This window comes from Electrophorus electricus, chromosome 19 (genome assembly GCF_013358815.1).
Source record: "Electrophorus electricus isolate fEleEle1 chromosome 19, fEleEle1.pri, whole genome shotgun sequence".
NCBI lineage: Eukaryota > Metazoa > Chordata > Actinopteri > Gymnotiformes > Gymnotidae > Electrophorus > Electrophorus electricus.
Window position 1 is genome coordinate 1,431,510 of NC_049553.1, and position 22,334 is coordinate 1,453,843.

Below are 22,334 nucleotides of genomic sequence, written 5' to 3' on the forward strand. Positions count from 1 at the left end.
CATCGTTTGTTGGTCTTTTAATTAAAAAGGATCAGTCAGCTTAATCAGATGTTTTCCTGGGCATAAACGTGAAACTCAGCAATTGCTCATTAGTAGTAAATGTATGTGAATTGAAATTTAATACCATTAATTTGCAGGCCATTACAAAATGTATTCTTGCAATTCAAGGCTTTATTTCACAATATACCTGCTTTCTCTACTATCAATAGCAGTTAATAATAGTTAATTGTTATATTAATTATAAATAATAATATTCATCAATAGCATAATAATTGGACATGTGATGCATTGTAGGCGCCAAAAAAAACATTCACAAGGCATATCACTTCATGTCATTGTCTTATAATCACATGTTCCTTCCCCTGTGATTGAAAGGGTTTCCTTCTTGAGCAGGGTACCCCAGCTTGCTGTCTCATATGACACCACATCTTGACCCTGCTACAGTTTCACCCACTGCAGGACTAGAGCCAGGATTGAGGTAGAAATGTAGGCCAAGCCAGTTCCTGTGCTTGTGGCTTGTTTGGTATGACAGACCACCTGCTATACCATACAGTGACCCTAAGGAGGAAACCATGGCAGAGATGGTCCAGTCCTTAGGAGAAACCATTGGCATAAACTGACTTCTCATAAAATGCTCAAAACCATCACCATCCCCTGCATAAGTTTGAAAAAGGCAGTAAAAACTTTACTGACAGGAGGGAAACAAGGTTTTGTTTCACGTCATACAAATTTTTAATCTCGCTAATCTTTTAATTTGTTTTTTTTTAAAAAACAGCAACCTGTAAGGATTGGTGCCAGGCCAAGGCCCCCTCTGGCCACCAGAGGGAGGCCTCGAGTCAGGCACACCACTAATCAGACTTAACACCCAGCAGCTGGGATAGACCTTACATAAGCCCAGTGACCCAGTCGTTCAGTGCTGGGTCTTTGTCAAAGTTCTGAGTCAAGTGCCTAGCTGGTAACTTCAGGCATTGAGGTCTGTGAGTCCTCGTAATACACCTCACTTCTTGTCTGCAAGGGTGTTCGTGTTTTTACGCATCCCCTCCCCTCTCCAGTTTTCTGTCTCCCGAGGCTTCCCTTAGCCATTCAAGTTCCTCAGTGTTTTCTGGTTTTGTTTGGGAAGTTTTAGTTTGGTTTTCCGCAGTGTTTCGGGGTTGCCATTTCTTCCCGTGACTTCCTTTGTTCTCCCTTTTTCTATGCTCGGTGTGGTGTTTAGTTTTTTCCTTTTGTTTTACCTGATCCAAGATCTAATTGTTCTGCACATAGGCCCAGTATTGTTAGTGTGGTTGCTCACCCAGTAGGCTTTTGGTGTCATCACCTAGCTGACTTGGGTTTGAGCCCACCTTACACAACCTGTACATAACCATGACTTTGTGTTGTGAAACACATAATTGTCTCTTTTCTTACACAATAGCATTTTTCACATGTGCATTTGCAATTTCGTACATATGTAGATGATGTAAACTATTCAGAATCATATACAAAAGCCGCCTTCTTTTAATCTATAGAGTGAATCTCAACTATATGACTACCACTATAAGTTTACCACTTCATGAAGTAGCTATGAGTGTGAAATCGTAACATTTTGAATTAGGTTGAATCTTAAAAAGATTTACCTTTTTGTTGTTGTTGTTGTTGTTGTTGTTGCCAATGATGTTTAATTATCCTTATTACATGGGCAATATTAAAATAGAAATAATCACAAGATGCCCAAATGAAAAGGGTAGAAACCAGCATGGTTTCTGAAACATACACCCCTAGTCTGGAACACACCCCTAATCCTTTTGTTAATCATAGTGATTAAGTGATTAGCTCAAAAACCAGTTCACAAGTCCAGCAAATTATATTGCCCATATGTTTCAATTTCATCAATGTCCTAGATAGAATAAACATATAATAGTTATGTTCCTATGATTAACAACTGTACAATATAAGAGTAGTGGATATTGTGTGACCATTTGACAGGAACATAAACATAAGATGTGCACCTCTGGCATAGTGCAACCCATCATTGTGTAGCGTTATCTAGTTACTTCAGTATTTAGTAATTATTTATTTAATGACAGCTCCACTATTTACTTTTTTAAATGATTCAAAATATATACTTTAAAAGCTTAAACTTTGAAACTCTGTACAAAGAGTATATAGTATTGAATATCGAATACAATTGAAATATTGTATAAGCTATACTAAAGTGAATTGTTAGTATTGGTGATGTCAGAGTCGAGCATTGTTACAGTATGCAGTCAGGATGCACTTCTTTTGCTTTTTCTCTCAACTCTCCACACTGCTACATTATCTCTTCCTGTGGCCTAACTTTGTTTTCTGCCATTTCCTTTGGTTACTTTCTGGACTGCATGCAGTCTTGACCCCAGTTAACCATTCTAACAAAATTTGTTCATGTTGGTGCAGATGTTTATGCCATCACATAACTCTTAAAGCTTATATGTTTCTATGGTCATACTGCACTTTCTACCCTGCTGTCTGTATTGATATTGTAAAGGTTTTAAGTATTACTATATCTTTCTAAAGAACTATTTTATGCCAGTGGCCGTTTTTATTATTACAATATTTTGTATTAATATGGATCACTTTTATCTCTAATGTTTGAGATATTGGCACTGTGACGATGCGAGACACTATGCAGGCGTGCGTAGATAATTACGTAAACAAAAGTCGATTGAAAACGAAAGTAAAAGACGAAAACAAGACACACGTAACATACACACAAAAAGCAAATATGTCCGTTACGAAGTCGTCGACTGACGTAAACGAACAGCCACAAAGACAGTAACAACCGTATTCATAAAAAACAGAGAGGGGTATTTATACACATGATGAAGCGTGAAGGAACTAGACGCAGGTGAAGCGGGGCGCACCGGTAACAAGGGGCGCGTGGCAACTAACTGAAGGCGCGGGCTATTAAACGCGCAGACAGGAGGAAAACAAACACGTGAAACCACACGTCGTGTCTCACCACGTGGACGAGGAGGGGTATAGGATGGGCCATGACAAGCACATAACCAGTATTAAACCAGGACTGGTACCACTGGTACCAATCACAACACTAAGTTAATTTGGTCTTAAGACACTTTTTAATTCTTATGGTGAATCTTAACACTCTTACTATGTGATTTGTTAGCATAATTAAGCAATACACAAATAGAAAATTGTGCAGCACAGCCTTGTTTGTAAACTGGTTTTACATAAATAATTGGCAAGTCTGGATGGTAAACTGAAGGAAGATATGCTTAAGCAGCTGTGTGCCTTTCAGTTTAACAATGTTCAATTACAAAATTGTGCAGGAGTAACTGCTCTCACTCTTTTTTTTCATGACAGAAACTACGACAGACCACCTGGTTTATATCCTTGTTTTTACTGTTTTTACAATTGTCCTATTTTTATACAAGAAGTTTGAATCCCAACATCTTTTCTGCACATGCTGCATGTATTGGGACGTGTTTCCTATGCTCAGTCTCAGAGTATAATGTGTTCTTATTACTCTATGCATCAGTTTTTGATACAATATGGCTTAAATGCAACTTTTGTGCATTTGTGTATACCTCATATGCCTTTGTAGATTTGGGCTAATAAAAGTACAGAGTTCAACCTGTGCTGAAATATATTCTGCCTATTTGATCAACCTGGAACTAAGTTTCCCCAGAATTTACACTTGCTACTATTTAACTGAGGATTTAAAGTAAAATGTTTAAGCAAATATATCTTCATGAAAGTAAAACGGAATATACATATATTTGAAATATACATAAAAGCCAGCTTAAACACTTACTGTTGTATCTGTGATTTTAATATTTTAGTTAGGCTACATCTTATATACATGGAGACATCTTTGGGGAGAAAAATTACAGCACAATAACTAAAATTCTCTTTCACAACCTGAATTTGTCTAAGGAACATTTGTTGGCATGCATGACTGGTGAAATAACCTTAATTTAGATGGCCAATTAAATTAAAAACATATAAGCAGGAAAATGTATTCATTGCTCATGACTGAGTCCAGTTTGAAAATGTTGCAGTCTTGTAGTTCAGGAAGTAGATTTGAAGTGCTGCCATTACTGATAACGCCTTTTGATTTCTTAAACTCCTGAGAAAGACTTGTGTTATACACATTTCTTTTTTTTTTGCCTTGGCACTCCAGCACATATGCCAAAATTACAAAGGAGAATGCTTTTTATTAATCTCCATGTGGTCTGTTAAGTTTTTGATCTCTTTCTCCACTGGCAGAACTTCTACAACAGTAGGGTGATACATAGGGTTCTCAAACGCAGCATCAGCAGGCTGGTTCCTGGAAAACCTGTGGTAGCGGTAGAAGTAAGCCAACCCAGCCAGCAAACAGAGCACTACAGTCACCAGAACCACAGGAACAATGACTTTCACATGGTGTTCAGCATGATCTGGAACAAATGCAGAAAACACAGAATTGTACATTGTAATTGATTTGCAATACAATATAAAATGAAAAGTTCTAAAGGTTTGTGCATACTTATTCAATTCAAAGTATTTAATTTAATTATGAATTTTTGCATCATTTACATCATGGAACTGGTAATATTTTAAGCGCCTACAGCAATTTTGATCACAGAGAGAAATAAAAGTATTCATGTAATTCCAGTTGTACAGATTTCCTCAGGACTATTCATACCATAGTTCCCTCTGAACCTTTAGTTGCAACCTTTATTATTTAATTATCAGTTAATTATCAGTTATTATTTATTATCAGTTAATCTATTACCTGGATGTTTCACTTCTGTGGTTTTCTTTATATCTGCAGAGAAAGAGAAAAGTTGTGCTCTTAGGTTAAGCATTAGGAATGAAGGGAGGACTACAATATATGCTCTAAGAATACAGGACTTCATTTTACACACTAAAAATACATACATTTTATAGACCTGGCTGATTAGATCATTAATCAATTAATACACATTACCAGTGTCCCAAAACTACTATTCACACATTACTTATATTTAAGCACTGTAACTAGGTTTTGAATGCTAAAATATGATGAAAAGCTTTACCTGGAGATTACTACTATGCAACAGGTTACTACTAATGTTGCTGGTAGATTAATTAAAATGAATAACTAAATAATGCACAAGATAAAATGTAAGGTTTTAGAGCCATTTCTAAACCTCAGGAATGGTATTGAGTGACTGGGCATATCTGAGTTACCTATGATACAAAAGGATTTTTTGGTTCCACAGTAAGCTAATCATCTCCACTATGACATACCTTTGGCTGTTTTGCAGATGAACCGTGCCCTGTTTTCACAATGGCGTGTTCCCCATTGTTTACTTATGGTGGAGATAAATGCACATTCATTGAACTCATCATAGAAATAATTAGGATCATCAGATATAGACTGTCCCCAGTTAGTGTAATCCACCACACTACTGTCCATCCACAGCCAATGTCCTGTACAAACACAGAATTGTAACGATGTAAAAACCATAAAAAGAGTGTGTAGAAAAAACGACTGAAGCTGCTTCTAATGAAGCTGGTATTGAAATAAGCAACATGAACCACTTTCCAAAAAATGTTTGTAGTATTCAGACATTGTAAAATATGAAGGAATAAATTTTTGTTTACAACTTTGAATTGATAGGTGGGGCATAGCTGCCACTGACTGATGGTGCAGTGTGTTACCTGCATAGGTCTGATAAAGGCCTAGCCAGAAATGGCGGTCATCACTCCCAAGCAAATCAATATAATTCTCTATAAACTTTGCCTCACTTGTATCTTCAATGCTGACAAGACTGGCTCCTGATAAAAATAAATAAACAAAACTGGTCTTAATCTTTGAACCCGGAAGCATCATTAGTCATGGAATTCCAAATAAAAGCCTGTGCAATTAGAAAAAAAAAAACATTTTGGTTGCATAAAAGTATTTGTTTTAAAAAGACTAAGATGATATGTGAACCAAATAAAACAGAAAGTGTAAGAATGACTTACACAAGGCAAGTAAAATTTATTTATATAGCTTGTTGTCACAAAGAAGCTTTACAAATGTATGAGCCCAGATCCCTAATGAGTAAACATGTGGAGACAGTAGCAGGGAGAAACTCACTGGGTGAAAATAAAGAAGAAACCTTGGGAAGAGCAAGACTAAAGAGGGAACCCATCTTCCTTGGGCATCACAGCTAATAAACAATCCTTGCTTTAGTATTGTTTTTATTGTTTTAAAGTAGACAATTCATTATAGATGTGGGAGTTTCAGCTACTAAGGTGGGTCTTGGAACATTCATATTATCTGTCATGCTGTATTATAATAGAAGGATGTTGAAAATGTCTGAAATATTTATTTCCTCCAAAGGGGGCATGAAAGAAAACATTTGAGATCCACTGCTGCAATGTAAGTCTATTAGCAAAATGACAGGAAATCTGACCAATAAAATTTATGATTTTCACTGTGGGGGCTGGCCTATAGCAGCCTGGGTCTTCACAGCATTCTGAAGCGGGGGCTATGGCATTATTAGTAAAACATCACTGTCTATGTATGTACATGCTACATTAGCCAGCCAACTTTGAAGGGTGACTACAAAGTCAGACGTGTGTACTTAATTGAAAAGCTTTTCTCAAGGCTACCCTTCAATGAAAATCTCAAACTAATTCTACGAGGTCGGCCAACTCCATATATACATACATCTTAGACAGAAAGGAAAAAGGTACGTACATAGTTTCTATAGGAAGAACTATGAGATGTATTCCTGGCTAACAACTAACCTGTATGATACACACACATTTATGTTTTGCCAACAATAGTTGGGGGACTGCTGAATACAAACAATAATTCAAGGTTGCAAGTAATTGAGGGGGGTTTGAGAAGGGGTATGCACTTGATGTAGTTTATGTATGCACGCTGTGGTTGCCCAGTAATGAGGCTGTTCTTACCTCTTTTCTTACAAAATAGAGATGCAGAGCTCCATGACAGTGAAAGGTACATAAATGCATAACAATGTCCTTTATAAGGCAACCATGAGATTGGTGGATCCTCACTTTGCTCGGGGCACAACCCCGGGTATTGAGTTGGTCGATTTGGGGCAATGTCTGTGAAGAAGATGATGAACAGTGCACAGCAATGTTATAGCATGATGGACAACAAACTGTTACAGAGTTGTATGGACACAAAAAATTTGCCTGTTAGTAGAAAAGAACAAGAGGAAGGCTCTGCAGGCAAACCCACAATCCTTTGGGTTTATTCAACTATGGGACTGAAGTGAATGTTAACCTGTCATCATGTGTCTTAGACTGGCACATCGAGGAAAACTCAAACTTCATACCATATTTGTAATCATTTTTTTTCATGGAAACAATATTTGTTTAAATGTATTGTCAATTAAAACTGTATTTATTTTAAACATGGCATGGTCAGTTGATGAGTAAAGCCTACCTGTTGATTTCTTACAAACACTATAGTAGGTTTGGTTACAGTGCGCTGTTTTCCACTTTCCATTTACATCCACAAAAACACAGGGTTGGTCTTTCTTTGGTTCGTAGGAATTCCACCTTTCCATATTCAAATTCCAGTTATCAATCCATAGGAAGTAGCCATCTGTCTGTTCATAAACAATATTTCTATTAAGCATTTGTTGAAATTTTTTCTTCATGGCCAGAATCTTGAAGTTTATAGAAAAGATCTTTGCAAGTCTTTAGTCAGTTGTTTCACAATATTAGAACACTTGACTGTCATACCTCATTACTATTAAGGCCGATCCACAAAGGCTGTCCAAGTTCATGCGTCTGCAGCTCAATGTAGGACTGGGTGATCATATCCCGAATGCTGGCCAGATGTGCTCCTTCTACTTCACAGTGGTGCTTTGCTTCCTTCCAGGTCAGGGTTCTTTGAATGACCATGTAAGAAGAATTTCCGAGCTTGATGAAAGTTTTGGGTTCCTCTTTCGGACTTGGTTTTATAAAGTGATCTGGATCCAGAACAAAAAACCATAAGAAAATGCATTTAAATGTTATTATAAAATAACATTTCATTTATTTCAAATGTATTACACAATACACAATTCACTGATGAAAAAATGACAGTGGCATAAGAGAATCTGAAAATTTCTAGCCTTACCTACAGTTCGACTGCAAATAAAACCATTGGTATCATTGCAGTCTTTTGTCACCCACATTCCCAGCTCAGGACTTTGCACAGCTCCCATTACAACACAAGATGCTGCGTAATAAATCTATGGTTAAAATATACATATATTTTACACATTTAAAAAGATGACCTGGTAAAAATCATGTTTATCATTACATCCAAAGCAGCATATCATCATTCTTATTGATGATTTAAAATAGAAATTCAGCATATCAATTCATGCATAGTCATATGCATGCTTTATACAAAAAAATAGAAAAGAATTACCCTCAATGGATGGTTAACAATCCAGGAGGGAAAATGCTGAAAGAACTGGGGGGGGGAACACAAATGCTTTATTTTAAAAAGCAAATGTCTGTTCAATTGCTGAAGTGAAGCCCTCTCAGAATTTGTATATTTGTAAATAACAGCTGTACTTGTTATACCTCAGAATGCCATTCTGAAGGCTGTCCTTTGGCCCATTTTGTAACATGGATTGGGCTCCCATCTGTCCATTTAAAACTTTTGCCTGCCAAATTACTGAAGCCAATCCATAAATCTGGGGTGTTTTCAATCATCCTTAAGGTAAGAAAAGCTGTAACCAACAAGTGAGAACATATAATCTGTTACACAATTAACTAACCAAGATTAATCACTAGACATTCAAGATAACAGAAACTTTGCACAAGTTCACAATTCACTTAAAACTGTACTTCAACAAGATTTATACATTATTATATGAAGATAAAAACCCTCTTCCACTCTCGTTCTGAATAAAAACAGACTAAAGCGACATCTCAAATCTCATGGGGACCAAACAGTATTTGTGATCCTACAGTCTACATATGCTTATTAAAAACGTGTAAATTGTAATTGTAAAATGTGCAATCTAGGATTTCCCATATCACTTATTCAACACTTACAGAATTTCAGATTGTTAAACAATATTTTTTTAAAAGTAGTGACACATAGAGAATTGCTAATAATAATTTGCATAAATATTTACAAACAAGGTCTGATTGCATCAGCTGTGTATTATTATAAATCTGCTGTGGTTAATATAAATTATTACAACTGTTTACCTATTCTTATGTTTAATAAACAGAGGGTGTGATTATTTTAAATTGGTAAAGTATGTCCTAAAGTATGTTCAAAAGCTCTGGATCAGAAATAGACTATTACATTGTATAAAAAATATTATTAGAGGTGTTGGACCGCAAGCTATTTGCCCTGGTTGTGCATGGTCCCAAGTTCCACTCACTATCAATGTTTGTTTCAATATCATTTGTTTGTTACTAACCAGGTCCTCAAAAGATCATTGAGATAAATCAACACAGCTAAACAAATGACAGATTTTAGTTTTATGATCACTAAACTGAATCTGACCTTGCTGAAGACTATCAGTAATAGAAGCAAGATCTCCCCCGAGTCTTCTACAGTATGATCTGGCTTCAGTCCATGTTTTTGGCTCAAGTCTTATGTTGTAACACTGTAAGTAAACAAAAAGCACTTACAAAAGGCTTCCAGTAACTTCTGCAACCATTCAGTTATATAATCATTGTGCATTTCATTGATTTGAGTGTGTATGCAGAGATGGAGAGAGAATTTCTTGTGATTATTTGGCTATAAAATATGTTAATATAATATCTCTTACCTTTCCCTGAAACTTCACCCAGTCAGGAGCACAGCCACCAATGGAAGGTTCAGTGGGGGCGACAGTAGAATTGACTGGTGGAGTTCCACTCCGTTTACAAATAAAATTTTCTTCATCACCGCAATTTACATTTTCCCAGAGACCTGTAACAGGCATTAATCTGTTACTCTCACTGAAGATAGAAAATTAATTCTATGTGAATTGTGTCATAGTCTAAACAAGCTGGATTCGGACTGTTTTTTTTTTTAAACTTTTTTACTTTCCATGCCCATTTGCTTTATGGCTATGATGCATTATAATACAGATAAAACAATGTTTAACTCTTCCTGTTTGTCTTTGTGTTTCTACTGAGATTAATATTTTACCTTGAGATCGGGTCATTTTTACACAGTGCTCCTCATCGTTCTCAAATGCTGGCTGGTTTTCTGACCATGCTTGAAATACTACAGGTGATCCATCCATCCACCTTGTAAAGGAACAACTGTATAATTTAATTTCTTCTTTTAATAATGTGTTTAATGTTTTTATGAATCCTAGTACAACATTGTTTTGAATTCTTTACACTTACGTGAAAGTCTTGTCTAAATCAATATGCATACCAATATAAATGTCATCATAACGTTTTTTGGCCTGTAACACACACATGATGAATTGGGTTCAGTTCACACTACAATCACAATATGAGGTATATCATGCGCATGAGTGAAACAATATAGAGCCACAGCTTACTTCATCAACGATCTTACCTGATGCCATAGAAACACTCTCTCCTCTTCATCATTAATGACCACAAGATCACTATGTCTGTTCTTACAGAACATCCGTGCTTCTATCATAGAGATAGACCTGTGACCTATGTAATATTGATTGTCCTTGAATATAATCCAGCCATCATCTGTGGTATTATACGCTGTGAAATTAGAAATAAATTTTACAGCATAAATAAATTTGAGTCATGTTTTTCTGCATCGATAAGATGACAGGCCATCTGGGCACTGTTAAATGCTTAGAAGACTTACTTATACTTGTAATGTTTACTTCTTTTGGTATCACACCTAGAAGAACACAGAGAGGCCAGAAGTGATCATGTGGAATGGACAATGGCAGCTCTCTCGTTTGATTGATGCCATTTTCAATCTCTACATAATCTGTGAAAGCACTTTGTGCCACTGAAAACAAATGGCTGTAGTGTATTTGAGGCATGCTAACTTCAAGACTGAGAAATGGTCTAGATTTGTTAGCAATGGGCATTATCATTACTGTTACAACATTGTTTAGAAATATTGTTTAGAAACCTTTTTTACATATTCTTTCAAAATCAGAAATTGCTTGACATCAAAGATTCTACTTCTGGAAGACCACAGCTATTGACAATGTAACCAGATGTGTTTGAGCAGAGAAAACCTTAAGATGTCCTATGCCACACAAATACTGGAATGTTATTTTGGTGCTTTACTGTGAGCTGTCCAACCTATTCAACATCTATTGATAGTGAAATGTAAAACAGTGTTTGCCAACTAGATTCATTTTACATTTAATAGATTTATTTTTAGATTATTTTTTCCCTGCATGGCCCTAGAATGATTTTATTGGACACCTCTACCCACACAAATGCATTTTGCTTTCTTTACCTTTTCTAATCTCACAAATCCAATTGCTTCTGTCATCACAGTGGAGGTCATTCCAATGTTTTTCATCCCACCAAGTATTTTCCATTCTAACACAGTTTTCCACATCATTTAAATTATTTGGTTCACCTGTTGCCCAGTTTTCATAGGATGACTGAAAGAAAGAAGAAAATAAATCTAAAATATGTTATTGTGTTCACATGCAGGCATATTCTATCCCCTCTTAAAATAAAACATTGCAGGGTGATTAAAATTTCAGCCCAACTCACAGAGGAACCATCACTCCATACGTAGCCAGCAGTGGGATTCTGAATACTGTAACCAATCCATGCTGATGATGAACTACAAGCATTAATATTATAAGAAAATATATGTGAAAAATAAAATGTAAAACAGAATGAAAAATCATTTTAACATCATTTCAATAACACTAGTTAACAAAGATTTTGATCCATGTAAAAAAAGATCTGATTCTTTTGTATTTTTGCACGCTGAACCTAAATGTGTTTTCATAATTTCTCTATCATCTATAGATTTTTTGTTCCAGTATACTTTCTTATAATTATGCATAATATAGAAAAGTGGTACCAAGGAAAGTGGAGTCCCTATATGTTAGCAGTGTAATAACAGCCTTATTTATGAATAGGTAATAGATAATATATATTTATAGTAAAAGTTATTTATTTATAGTAAAAGGTACCCATCTATTTCAATATGTGGGTAAAAATTTTAAATTGTGGGTAAAAAAAAATAAATAAAGATTTTGCTGCTGGTGTAGTAAGTTGTTACATTGTTGCCATCTTACTATTTTAAGTGCTGTTGTCTAATGTCTAAATCACTGTGGATGCTCAGAAGATCTCCTCCAAGTTCTCGGCAGAAGTCAAGAGCCTCAGACCAAGTCTTCTTTTTGTCAAACTGCACGTCAAACATCTTTAACAAAGACAATAAAGCATAAACTCAATTTAGAGACATAAAATATACAAAAATTACTTATAATTCATCAACCACTGAAAATTGTTGGATTCTACCCTTGTGTTCAGTAGTCAAAGCAGTTTTAAGCTATTCATAAATGCTATCTTTATTCTTTTCTAACATTGTCATTTGTCATCATTTTGTCCATCCTCATTATACCTTAAAGCAGTAGTCTCTGTTTGTAAGTGGATACCAGCCCTCACTGCAGCTGGGAGCAAGCGTTGTTGGGGGTGCTGGAGTTGTCACCATCCCCTCAGCCTTTTGCTTGCAGATATACTTTTCTTTATTAGTACAACTAAGCACATCCCATAATCCAGCAAGCACTCCTGTAGTCATGGCAACACAACCTTGTCTCCCTCCTGTATTTTTAAGAATTTGTACACTTTGTATTAGCATTTTTCAGCCAAAATACTGCCATACAAGCTTTATTTTGTTCATCTTTCTACTATAGCTGTCATGGACAGACATCTTTAGTTATAAAGAGTATTTCATCTTTAGCATTTACCTGGCATTCCAGCATTAAAGTGAGTGAACAAAACTTTGTTGTTGTTAGTCCACGCAAATGTGTGTCGGTCCCTTTGGTTAGACAACCCGATCCAGAAGTGCTTCTCTGGTCGTGCCCCAACCAGGCTGACCAGGAATGCGTTTTCAACCCTGATGTGACAAGAAAAAGCATGATCACTGACCAACTTAAGAAGCTCCAATGTTATAAAATGGTATGTTTCAAGTGAATATTAAATTCATATTAAATGCATATACAAGTATTTATATATAAAGGATAACTTTATATACATCATATACTATCAAGCAATACATACTTGTTTATTACAAAAATTCCAGACCTACTGGGTTAGTAATCATTTACATTAATTTAACTACTGGGTTAGTAATTAAAATCTTATAGGAAGCATGTATGCTCAAATTCACAGTATAATTCCCTTCAGCCAAAGAGTTCTTACTTGTTTGTAATGTCAATCAAATAAGATCCAGATTTTTCACACATCTGCTTGGCCTCTTCAAAGGATTTAATCTCTGCTCCGGCTAGGTAACAGTAGTAGCCGTACCTGATCCAACCCTTAAACATTCAAGAAAAGTAAAGCAACTATTAGAGAAAGTATTTCAGCGTACATACATCATAGAATTCCTTATTAGTTTTTAAATTACTATTTTTTTCTTATAAAATTAATTTTCTGCAATTGCAAAAAGTTATTAGTAAAATGTAATTGAGTATAATTTCAAAGCTAAATGGTCTTATTACATCATGTTATAATGGAAGTGTTTCAAATAAACGCTTACAGGTTTGCAGCCTGGACTTGTGACAACAGTGTCATCAGTAGATGGATTCACATTGGTCTTTTTCTTACAGATATATCCATACTTCTGCTGACAGATTTGGTCAGCCCACTTGCCCTCCTAATAAAGAGACAAACATGTTTACTGTATAGATGGACCTTCTCATCTTCTAAATGTATGCTTCATGCAGCTCTGTTTAATGGTACTACAACTATGAAAAATTAAAGATTAGACCCCTTATAGAGTTCACACAGAACAGTTTGTCCTGAGTGAGAGTAATGCATATTTGTGTTATTTGATAATACCTCTGATCGTGACATGTAGGACAGTTCCCTTACCTCTCCTTTCATTAAAACACAGTCCTCTTTAAGAGCAGCACTGTGGCTCGGTTCATTCATGCCCCACCAGGCAAATGGAACAAAGGAGTGATCACTCCACTCAAACAGCATTGGAGTCTTGAGATCATTAAAGCCAATCCACAGCTCATCCGTCTGTACTGTAGAAGTTGTTTGAAAATTCATCAGCTGCAGATGTATTTTTCCAGATTGCTTTCCAGATCTAAAATCTCTACAAATTTACTTTGTTATAACTGAAGTTGCACTGTGAAAATATCTAAACAAATGGCAGGCTGCCACTATGAATTGGTTAGACAATGCCATCCACCATGGTGTCTCACTCCCCAGTGACTACCTCAACAAAAATTACTTTTCTTACATTAGTAATTTCAGCAACTTGAAATTGTGCTTGTCACTCCATGTTTTTAATACATTTTCAAGGAACTTACAATATCCAAGTTGTGAGATGACGAAACTTTGTTCCTCTGACTTCAGAATGCTCAGCAGGTCTCCACCTTCACGTCGACAGGCGTCTCTCGCCTCCAGCCACGTTCTCTTTGTGCGATTGAGGAAATAACAGTGGCCTGAGTAAGGGATCCATGGACTATGGCAATAACCTGTGTGCACCACTGGATCACAAGGGATGAAGAAATATTATTCAAAATAAACATGCAGTATCTCAAAGACAATGTTTTATAAAAGAAATAATGTAATAATGTAATGTAAATAAAAGAAAGAATGTTTTAGAATAAGACCTGGTGAGTACCTGGTGGAACTGTGGGAGTGGCAAGACCTTTTTGGCATATATATCCATGTCTTGCAGAACAAATATCAGTCGACCATTTAGAATCATAATGCTGATTTATCACCCCACAGGTGTGCCCTGGTTTAAAGGATGGTTGCCCTTTTCCCCAAAAAACACATATGAGTAAGAGAATAAACAAACAAACAAATGAAACAATGAATACCCAAACAAATATGGCTATATGAATAAACAAACAAATAAAAGAGACACAATTTGCAATACTTAAGTTAAAAACTTACCATTGAGCCATTTCAGATAACGTAAAGGTTGCCCATTGATCCATTGCCACCCACTTAAGGAATCTAAACTATTCAGTCCTGTCCACAATGCAGGAGCTGTTGTCAGAGTCATCCCTAAGTGAACAAAACTGTTTATTATTTGTTAATTATTATAAATTACTTCCATTAATAATCTCAGTGTTATAAAATAATACTGTTTCTTTCATGATTTGCAATTTGAGATGCAAAACTTTATAAGAGTATTTATAATAGCAACATGACATATGCATCAGCAGTCTTGCAAGGTAAAGCACCTGATATGAAGGTTTGTTCATGGGGCTCAGTGATGCTCAGCAGGTCTCCGCCCTGCTGCTGGCAGCTCTTCCTGGCCTGATACCAAGCCAGTGCAGAATTTTCATTCACCTGGTAATAGATGCCTGTCAGGGGGTTCTTACTCCATGATTTGTCTACAGCAAAAAGTGGCAGTCATGAAAACAAGTTCATACCACAAGAATTTATGAATAGACATATTACACAAGCAGTACATATAGGGATTTCTTTTTTAGTATGTAAACGTGTTCTAATGTAATAATATAGGAGACCAGGTACCTATTTGATGTGTTGGGCAATAACCCCAGGGCCCATCATCTTTAAATTCACTTTCAATTGCACACCATAGACGACTGACAGAGGAGCCTTCTGTTGTGCAGTCTGTGTACCATTTCTTATTGAATCTAAATGGAAAGTGACATGGGCGTCCCAAGGCATTGCCATGGAGTGTGTATAACTCTGTGAAAAACAACAACAGACATTACTTATTCCCATCCATTCTTTAACTACAACAGTATATGGGTGTGAGAATAGGGAATCTGTCAATGTGAAGCTTCCATGCTCGCTCTCATTTCGTTGTTCACATGAAAAGGCACTTCATACCACACATGTTGAAAACTCATACTGGCCTATACATTTTGTCTCATAGGTTGTACTGAGGTAACACCTCCATTGAGCTTTGCAGTCATATACCCTCATATGGCCGTGAGCAGACGCTGTCCATTGTTCCATGAATTGTCCACTTCCCTTCCTCCCCTGGATCTTTGGACAGTGTGAGCAGATTAGTATCTTTCTGAACAGACAAGTAAAGAGACTCATTCTTCAGGCCAAACTGCAAGTTGTCATTGCACTCCCATTTTTGAAGGTCACTGTTGGCATCACAGATGTACCACTGCAGTTTATTGCCTTCAGTCTTGCTTCCTGTGCCAAGGCATTTTTTCTGGGCAACATTGAAGATGCGACTCTTTGAAGTCCAGCGGAACTGTTGTCTTGTGCTTAAGGGGTTACACAGGACCAGGCCTTGAAAATCTCCCAGGCATCTGTTCTTATATGCATTGTAAATCAAAAAGTTTCCATCTATGGAAGAAAATCAGCATTCTTTATGGTAGAATGGAGGTCAAATAAGTTTTTACATTTCAAATATATCCTTCTTGGAAAAAGAAAAATTATCACTGTCAAAAGTAAACTTTGCATCTCAACTTTATAGGAAGGATACTTTAAAGGAAAAATATTTCTTTAATCTGTCAAAGTGATAATTTTATTCCAATTAACTTTGGCCACTTTTTATTAGTCTATTCATTCAATGTTCACACATTGTATTGATTGCACCTCATAATTAAACAACATAATGGATGGTCTTTGCAGAGAGTTAAATCTTAAAAACCTATAAAAGTTGTAGTTATGTAGTTACAAAAATGTAATTAAAAGAAAATGTAGCTACACTGTTTTTCTTATATTTATATTGTGATGTATACTACATGCTATACTTTGGTATTCAGGTCTGCCAGCTTATTGCATGTTTTGTATTAATATACCTGTCACTGTTAATGCATTTAACTTGTTTAGGCATTTAAGTTCATTTCCACTGCCACCAATGCAAACCAAGTTAGATTTAGTAAAACATTAGAATACGTATCTCCATACTATCTACTGCTTTTTAGGTTGTTTAGGACAACAGTAGATACTTTTTATTCTCTTTCTAAATTTAGGCTTTGTGCTAACTAAAATATAATAATTGTTGCTTCATTTTAAATTAATCTGATGGAAAGAAGATGGCAACATACCTGATTGAGCAAAGCAGTTTGGTATTCTAAGTACAAGCACAATTATAGCAATTACTGTTATCATCTTGATAATCTTCAATGTTCTTTGGCTTTGCATGACAGAGTTCCAGCATTAAATTCTGTCGCTGGCTCAGTCTCAGTGTTCCTTTAATCTTAGTGACTGGCTCTTAAGAAGATTTTCCCCTCCTTAAAACACAACACAAATCTTAATATCCTGACACATGCATTTCTTTGGAACTAATGTGACAGAGCGATTTCATAATAAGACTTCTGGGAAGATTTGATTCTAGAACATAGTTTAGGTTATAAACAGTAATGTTATTCTCAGCACTTATTAGATTTCTCAATTGCTCTGCTGTTATTGTAGATTTGCATATTATTTATTCTTTTATAGTGTCATAGTGTCATCACTACATTTATGTTTTTGGCCAAAAAGTCTCATTAATGACTAACTGTGAGTATCCATGATCTGAAAACAGAGATTGTTGTACCAAACCCATTTTTCCTACAGTTCCTGACTTCTCCATTGTCACTGATGTCATCCCTGTAGGTAAACAACTACATAAACCTCATAGTCTCAGATGTCACTTCAGTGCCTATCCAATGCCACGTATTGATCTGCTTGATCTGGTTCTGCTTGCTTTTATTTGACTGGATTTGACAAAGGGATACTGGAAGATCCCCTTGACTCCAGCATCCAGTGACAAAATGGCATTCTTCACTACATTTGGTTTGCTGTACATTAGTTTCAAGCTAATGATGCGCAAGGCGAAGTACAGCACCACTGATAGGGATTGTCTGGCTATTGAGTGGGCAGTTCTCAACGTTCAGTACTCTTTCAGTAAGTTTCTACAGCTCTGGCATCCCTGGCCATTGAGAGAGAGTACCTACATTCGCACAATTGTTTTAGCCACTGAAAAAAACTTTTACCTAAGCTGCTCAAAAACAGCATCATTTTCTACCCAAAACTTTCTATTCTGTCCATGTTTGTGAAAATAAACGGAACTTTGTGTTCTACCTCCTGCATCCTGTTTCATCTCCCTGAACCAAGAATGTACCACAATGTTTAAATGTCACAATCAGCATTTTGATGAAGTGGTCTAAAATGTTTCCATATGGAAGTTGCAACAGCTTCCTTGTATGTCACACATTCATGTGTTTCATTTATTGTAAACCTGCCCAATTCTGCATATGTGACCCTACAGACGCCCACAGTTGGCTAACATAACACTGAATGATACAGTGAACGGGAAACATGGACATTCTTCCGATGCTGAGAGGATGGGCAGGTGGCTGTGATACTGACTCACAGTCTCTTGATGATTGGGCACAATCTTAACTCGGGATAATGTGGTTTTACTGTCATGCTTGCAGTTCCTCCATCTTTTTCCTTCTTCATTGAATACAAATACCTTGCTCGGCACAGAGTGTAAGTACGGACCAGAAAAAAAAGTCCTGAAAGAAAATAAAGTCCTACGATGCTGAAAGTTGCATTTGGTCAGATGGATGGATTTAGGCATTAAAACAAGTGCTAAAGGGCCATCCAGGAAAAAAATAATATGCTTTCATTTCCTCTTTGTCAATGCTTGCATAATGTAACCTTCCCCTCACTGGCCTGATTTGAGAGAGAATGCTGAAACAGCAGCATGTATAACTGAAAAGCCATTATATTATACAGAAGTATAAGAGTTACGCAAAACTTGGACTGCAGTCACAGATAGGGCACCTTAACTGTAGTATGTTTGAAGATATTTCATAGCATTCACATACTTTAAAAATTAGTTATGAATGAACATTGTGTTTCTTTTTAGGATGGAACATTTATGAAGTATATTAATATTCATATTTTGACTTTTCATATTTTGGTACCTTTATTTCATTAAATATTCATTATAAAATATATTTAGCACCTTTAATTAAATATGCATTATTTATCAATCAGTTTATTATTTACACTGTGCTGTATAAGTAAAAGTGAGTTTTAGGTCATCAGTACAGTAACTTTACAACTGAGCAGGTGAAGTTTTGTATTTGGGCTGGTCAGACATCTCTGCACAATAAAATTCTTGCATAAATATAATGTCCACAGCAGGTTCCTAGAGATCAAGGTTGCACAAGACTTCAGTTCATTCAAATCTAGGCCTAAAGCTTTTGGTATTATCACTGGATGATAATTTGCTCATATTTATTATTAGCGAGGATGAGTATAATGTTTCTTAACTATACAATGGAGAATGGAGAAGAAAAAGCAATAACATTATTAGGAGAATTTTCAGCTCAAACTTAAATAACTGTGTTTATTCCATGTAATAGACAATAACAAACAGTGAATTTTACTGTGTATATCTCTGCAGTTGCTGCAAGCACTTATCTCTGGCAGTTATATGTAGCCTTATAAAACTATCCCTACAGTGACTGTAACTCCTAGCTGAGGTGCGAGGTGTCATAGGAATTAAAGGCTCAATAGGGATATTTTACTGTATTAATGAGCATCAGTGCCATATCATATAGTCCATTCATTTTTTTTCTCTCCCCTCTTTGCAGCCTCGCACTCTCTAATGTATGGTTTGGATGTAATGGTGACAAATGCAAACCCTAGTATGTAAAACAGTGGGGTGAATGCATAATCAGTTCTGACCAATGTATAAAAATGTGGGTTCTTTGTTTGTTAGACATTCTCTGGTGGGTGCCTCAATAATGCTTGTTAACCTTAACTTGCAATAAAAGATGGACCAGCTATTCTCTTTAACTAATTCTGAAGTCTGCATCTTCATTATATATTTGAATGTTTAACTTTACAGCTAGCTGACTGGGGATTTAGGAATGACAGGAGTCTCTTGGTGGTAATTTCTAACAGAAGACATTACAGTTTGAGATGAAATGCACTGCCCCTATCCCCTTACCTTAAGAAAATTACTCCCTTGTGCCAACATTACTCCCTTGTATACGTAATAGCAACATGGTATGTCAACTCAATGCATGGTAGCAGGTGGTGGGCCTATCGCAAGTACATTAATACCTCAGGATTAGAGTCCAAGAAAGTCCAGTCTTTTTTTTCCTGCTTCACCACCTCTCACTCACACATTTAATTCTAGGCTTCCACCTAGTGGTAAAAATGCAGTAATCCTCCATTATATAAAACTTCATTCAACATAATTATGTAATTCAACATAAACACCTACAAAACAAATCTGCACATCTTGACATATACTACATAGAACAAGGCAAGAAAAGAGTTAATCCCAACATTAAATAATTAAATTCATGTTATTTACCATCACAAGTCTTTCACTACCTCTCTCATAGTCTCATAATAATTTTATTTCATATCCATTAATGATATGTGCATATCCAATTTTATGTCTCATAATCCTTCAACATGATGGATGGCTTACATGATCTGGCAGGCTACAGCCACACTTTACAGTGCATTCACTGCTATGCTTATTTCTCCTGGTAGAAGTGATGACCCTAAATTTATGTGCATGACCCCATTTGCGCTATGTGCATTTGAACCCATCACAACAAGCTCTGAGAGTTTTGGGTGTCTCTTGTGAACATAAGTAGGTTTTTGCACTTTCACTTTATCCCCTGCTTTAAGAAAGCAGGACATGTAGTTGTCAAGATAAAATTGTGGAGTCTTTAATTTGGATTGTTGTCACATAAAGGAGCCACTGGCTGTCTCTATGTTTGACATGTGGTACCACAGCAACCATCCCACACTGTTAAAACTGCCCTGTTCAGAACAGCTAGTTTAAGTGCCTGTTCTTTTCAGAGATAGTAAGCCACTGCTACCCCCACCCCCCACACTACATGTCATGATGGACAAACCATAGGGGTGCAAACATATATGTCACAACCTGAGTTTGCTTTGCTTTAATTCAGGTCACAAACTGGCATATTAGTGATACACAGTAACATACCTACACACTGTGGAGCATTCCTGTTAGCCAAATTATAGATGAGTATAAAAAAACATTTTCCTCTAGAACAACATGCTTGAAGTTTGTTGACCAGCCTGCTGGGGATGAAAGTATTAAACGCAGAGCTGTAGTCAATGAAGAGTATCCTGACATATGACCTCTGCTGTTTAAGATAGATCAGTACCATATGGAGAACCATGGCAATTGCATCTTCTGTGGACCTATTTACCCTGTAGGAATACTGATGTTGGTCCAGGGTTGCAGGGAGGATGGCTATAATATGTTTTAAGACCAGTCTTTCAAAACATCTTGCAATGATATGTGTAAGCACTGAAATTAATGTAGCAGACTTAAGACAGGTAGGAACAATAGCTAAGGACAAGGACATGTTAAAGATTTTACTAAACACCTGCACCAGCTGGTGGACACATTCTCTGAGCACTCTTCTTGGAATCTCATCAGGCCCTGCAGCCTTATTGACACTCACAGATCTGAAAATCCATCTGACTCAAGTCTGTATAGTAAGAGTGGGCTCATTGTTAGCTGGTGTGGGTGTAGCAACATTGTTCATCCCTTGTGTCTCAAAAAGGGCAAAGAAACTATTTAAATCCTTTGTCAGGAAAATGTTATTTTTTTGTCTGTGGATCTTTGTTGCTCCTGTAATTTGTAATGTGCTTGGATGCCCTGCCACATGCATGTGGGATCCCTGTTTTTAAAAATATTCCTCAATCCTTCTCTTATATGCAGCCTTGGCCACTTTAACACCTACCATCAAGTTGTCTTGCAGTATTGTACAGTTCTCTGTCTGCAAATCTGAAGGTCGTGTTTCCATATTTTAAATGTTCTCGACCTCTTTTTTTATCCATGATTTCCTGTTTGTGAAAACACAAATGCACCTGTTTAATGGCGACATTGCCAATGGTGGTACTAATGTGTTTCAGTGTACATACCCACATCCTTATCATAGAATAGGTCCCAGTTCATCAGAAATAGCACTGCAGTATTGAATACGCTCCTTCACGGCCAGGTTCTAATAGTTCTGATGGTGGGGTTCTCTTTTGATAGTGGGTTTGTATGCAGGGAATAAGAGCAGTGAAAGATGGTCTAGCAATTGGCTGACAAACGTACGCTTGCTCATTTGAAGCTCGCTGTCCGACACCTATAGAGAGTTCGGCCTATGTTTAGGTAAAATAACTAAAGTGCATTTTAGCCCACAGATGACATGTATGCATTGTATTATCACTGCCTTATAGAAAAAGCTCCTGATTTTCACAAGAATTAAATAGATGCTAAAAGA

General features: G+C 36.4%; 1 protein-coding gene across 2 annotated transcripts; it reads right to left on the reverse strand.

Annotated features, from left to right (window-relative positions):
* Positions 1-1,173: 1,173 nt before the first annotated feature.
* LOC113579709 (macrophage mannose receptor 1-like) lies at positions 1,174-17,289 on the reverse strand. Of its 2 annotated transcripts, XM_035520023.1 has the most exons (31): positions 17,115-17,289; positions 16,024-16,407; positions 15,610-15,789; positions 15,315-15,467; positions 15,022-15,135; positions 14,744-14,881; positions 14,427-14,606; positions 13,981-14,138; positions 13,646-13,762; positions 13,309-13,424; positions 12,855-13,003; positions 12,509-12,708; positions 12,183-12,307; positions 11,647-11,719; positions 11,381-11,531; positions 10,769-10,804; positions 10,496-10,659; positions 10,318-10,379; positions 10,115-10,215; positions 9,750-9,892; positions 9,482-9,584; positions 8,542-8,690; positions 8,384-8,428; positions 8,087-8,201; positions 7,708-7,937; positions 7,406-7,571; positions 6,907-7,062; positions 5,662-5,778; positions 5,248-5,430; positions 4,751-4,783; positions 1,174-4,412 (listed from the first exon to the last, which is right to left on the reverse strand). In XM_035520023.1, exons 1-31 carry the CDS (start codon positions 17,209-17,211, stop codon positions 4,171-4,173), a joined length of 4,380 nt encoding a protein of 1,459 aa, XP_035375916.1. In that variant the 5' UTR covers positions 17,212-17,289; the 3' UTR covers positions 1,174-4,170. The 2 variants fall into 2 exon arrangements, with proteins under 2 accessions (XP_035375916.1, XP_035375917.1); XM_035520024.1 differs by lacking the exon at positions 8,384-8,428.
* Between the last annotated feature and the right edge of the window lie 5,045 nt (positions 17,290-22,334).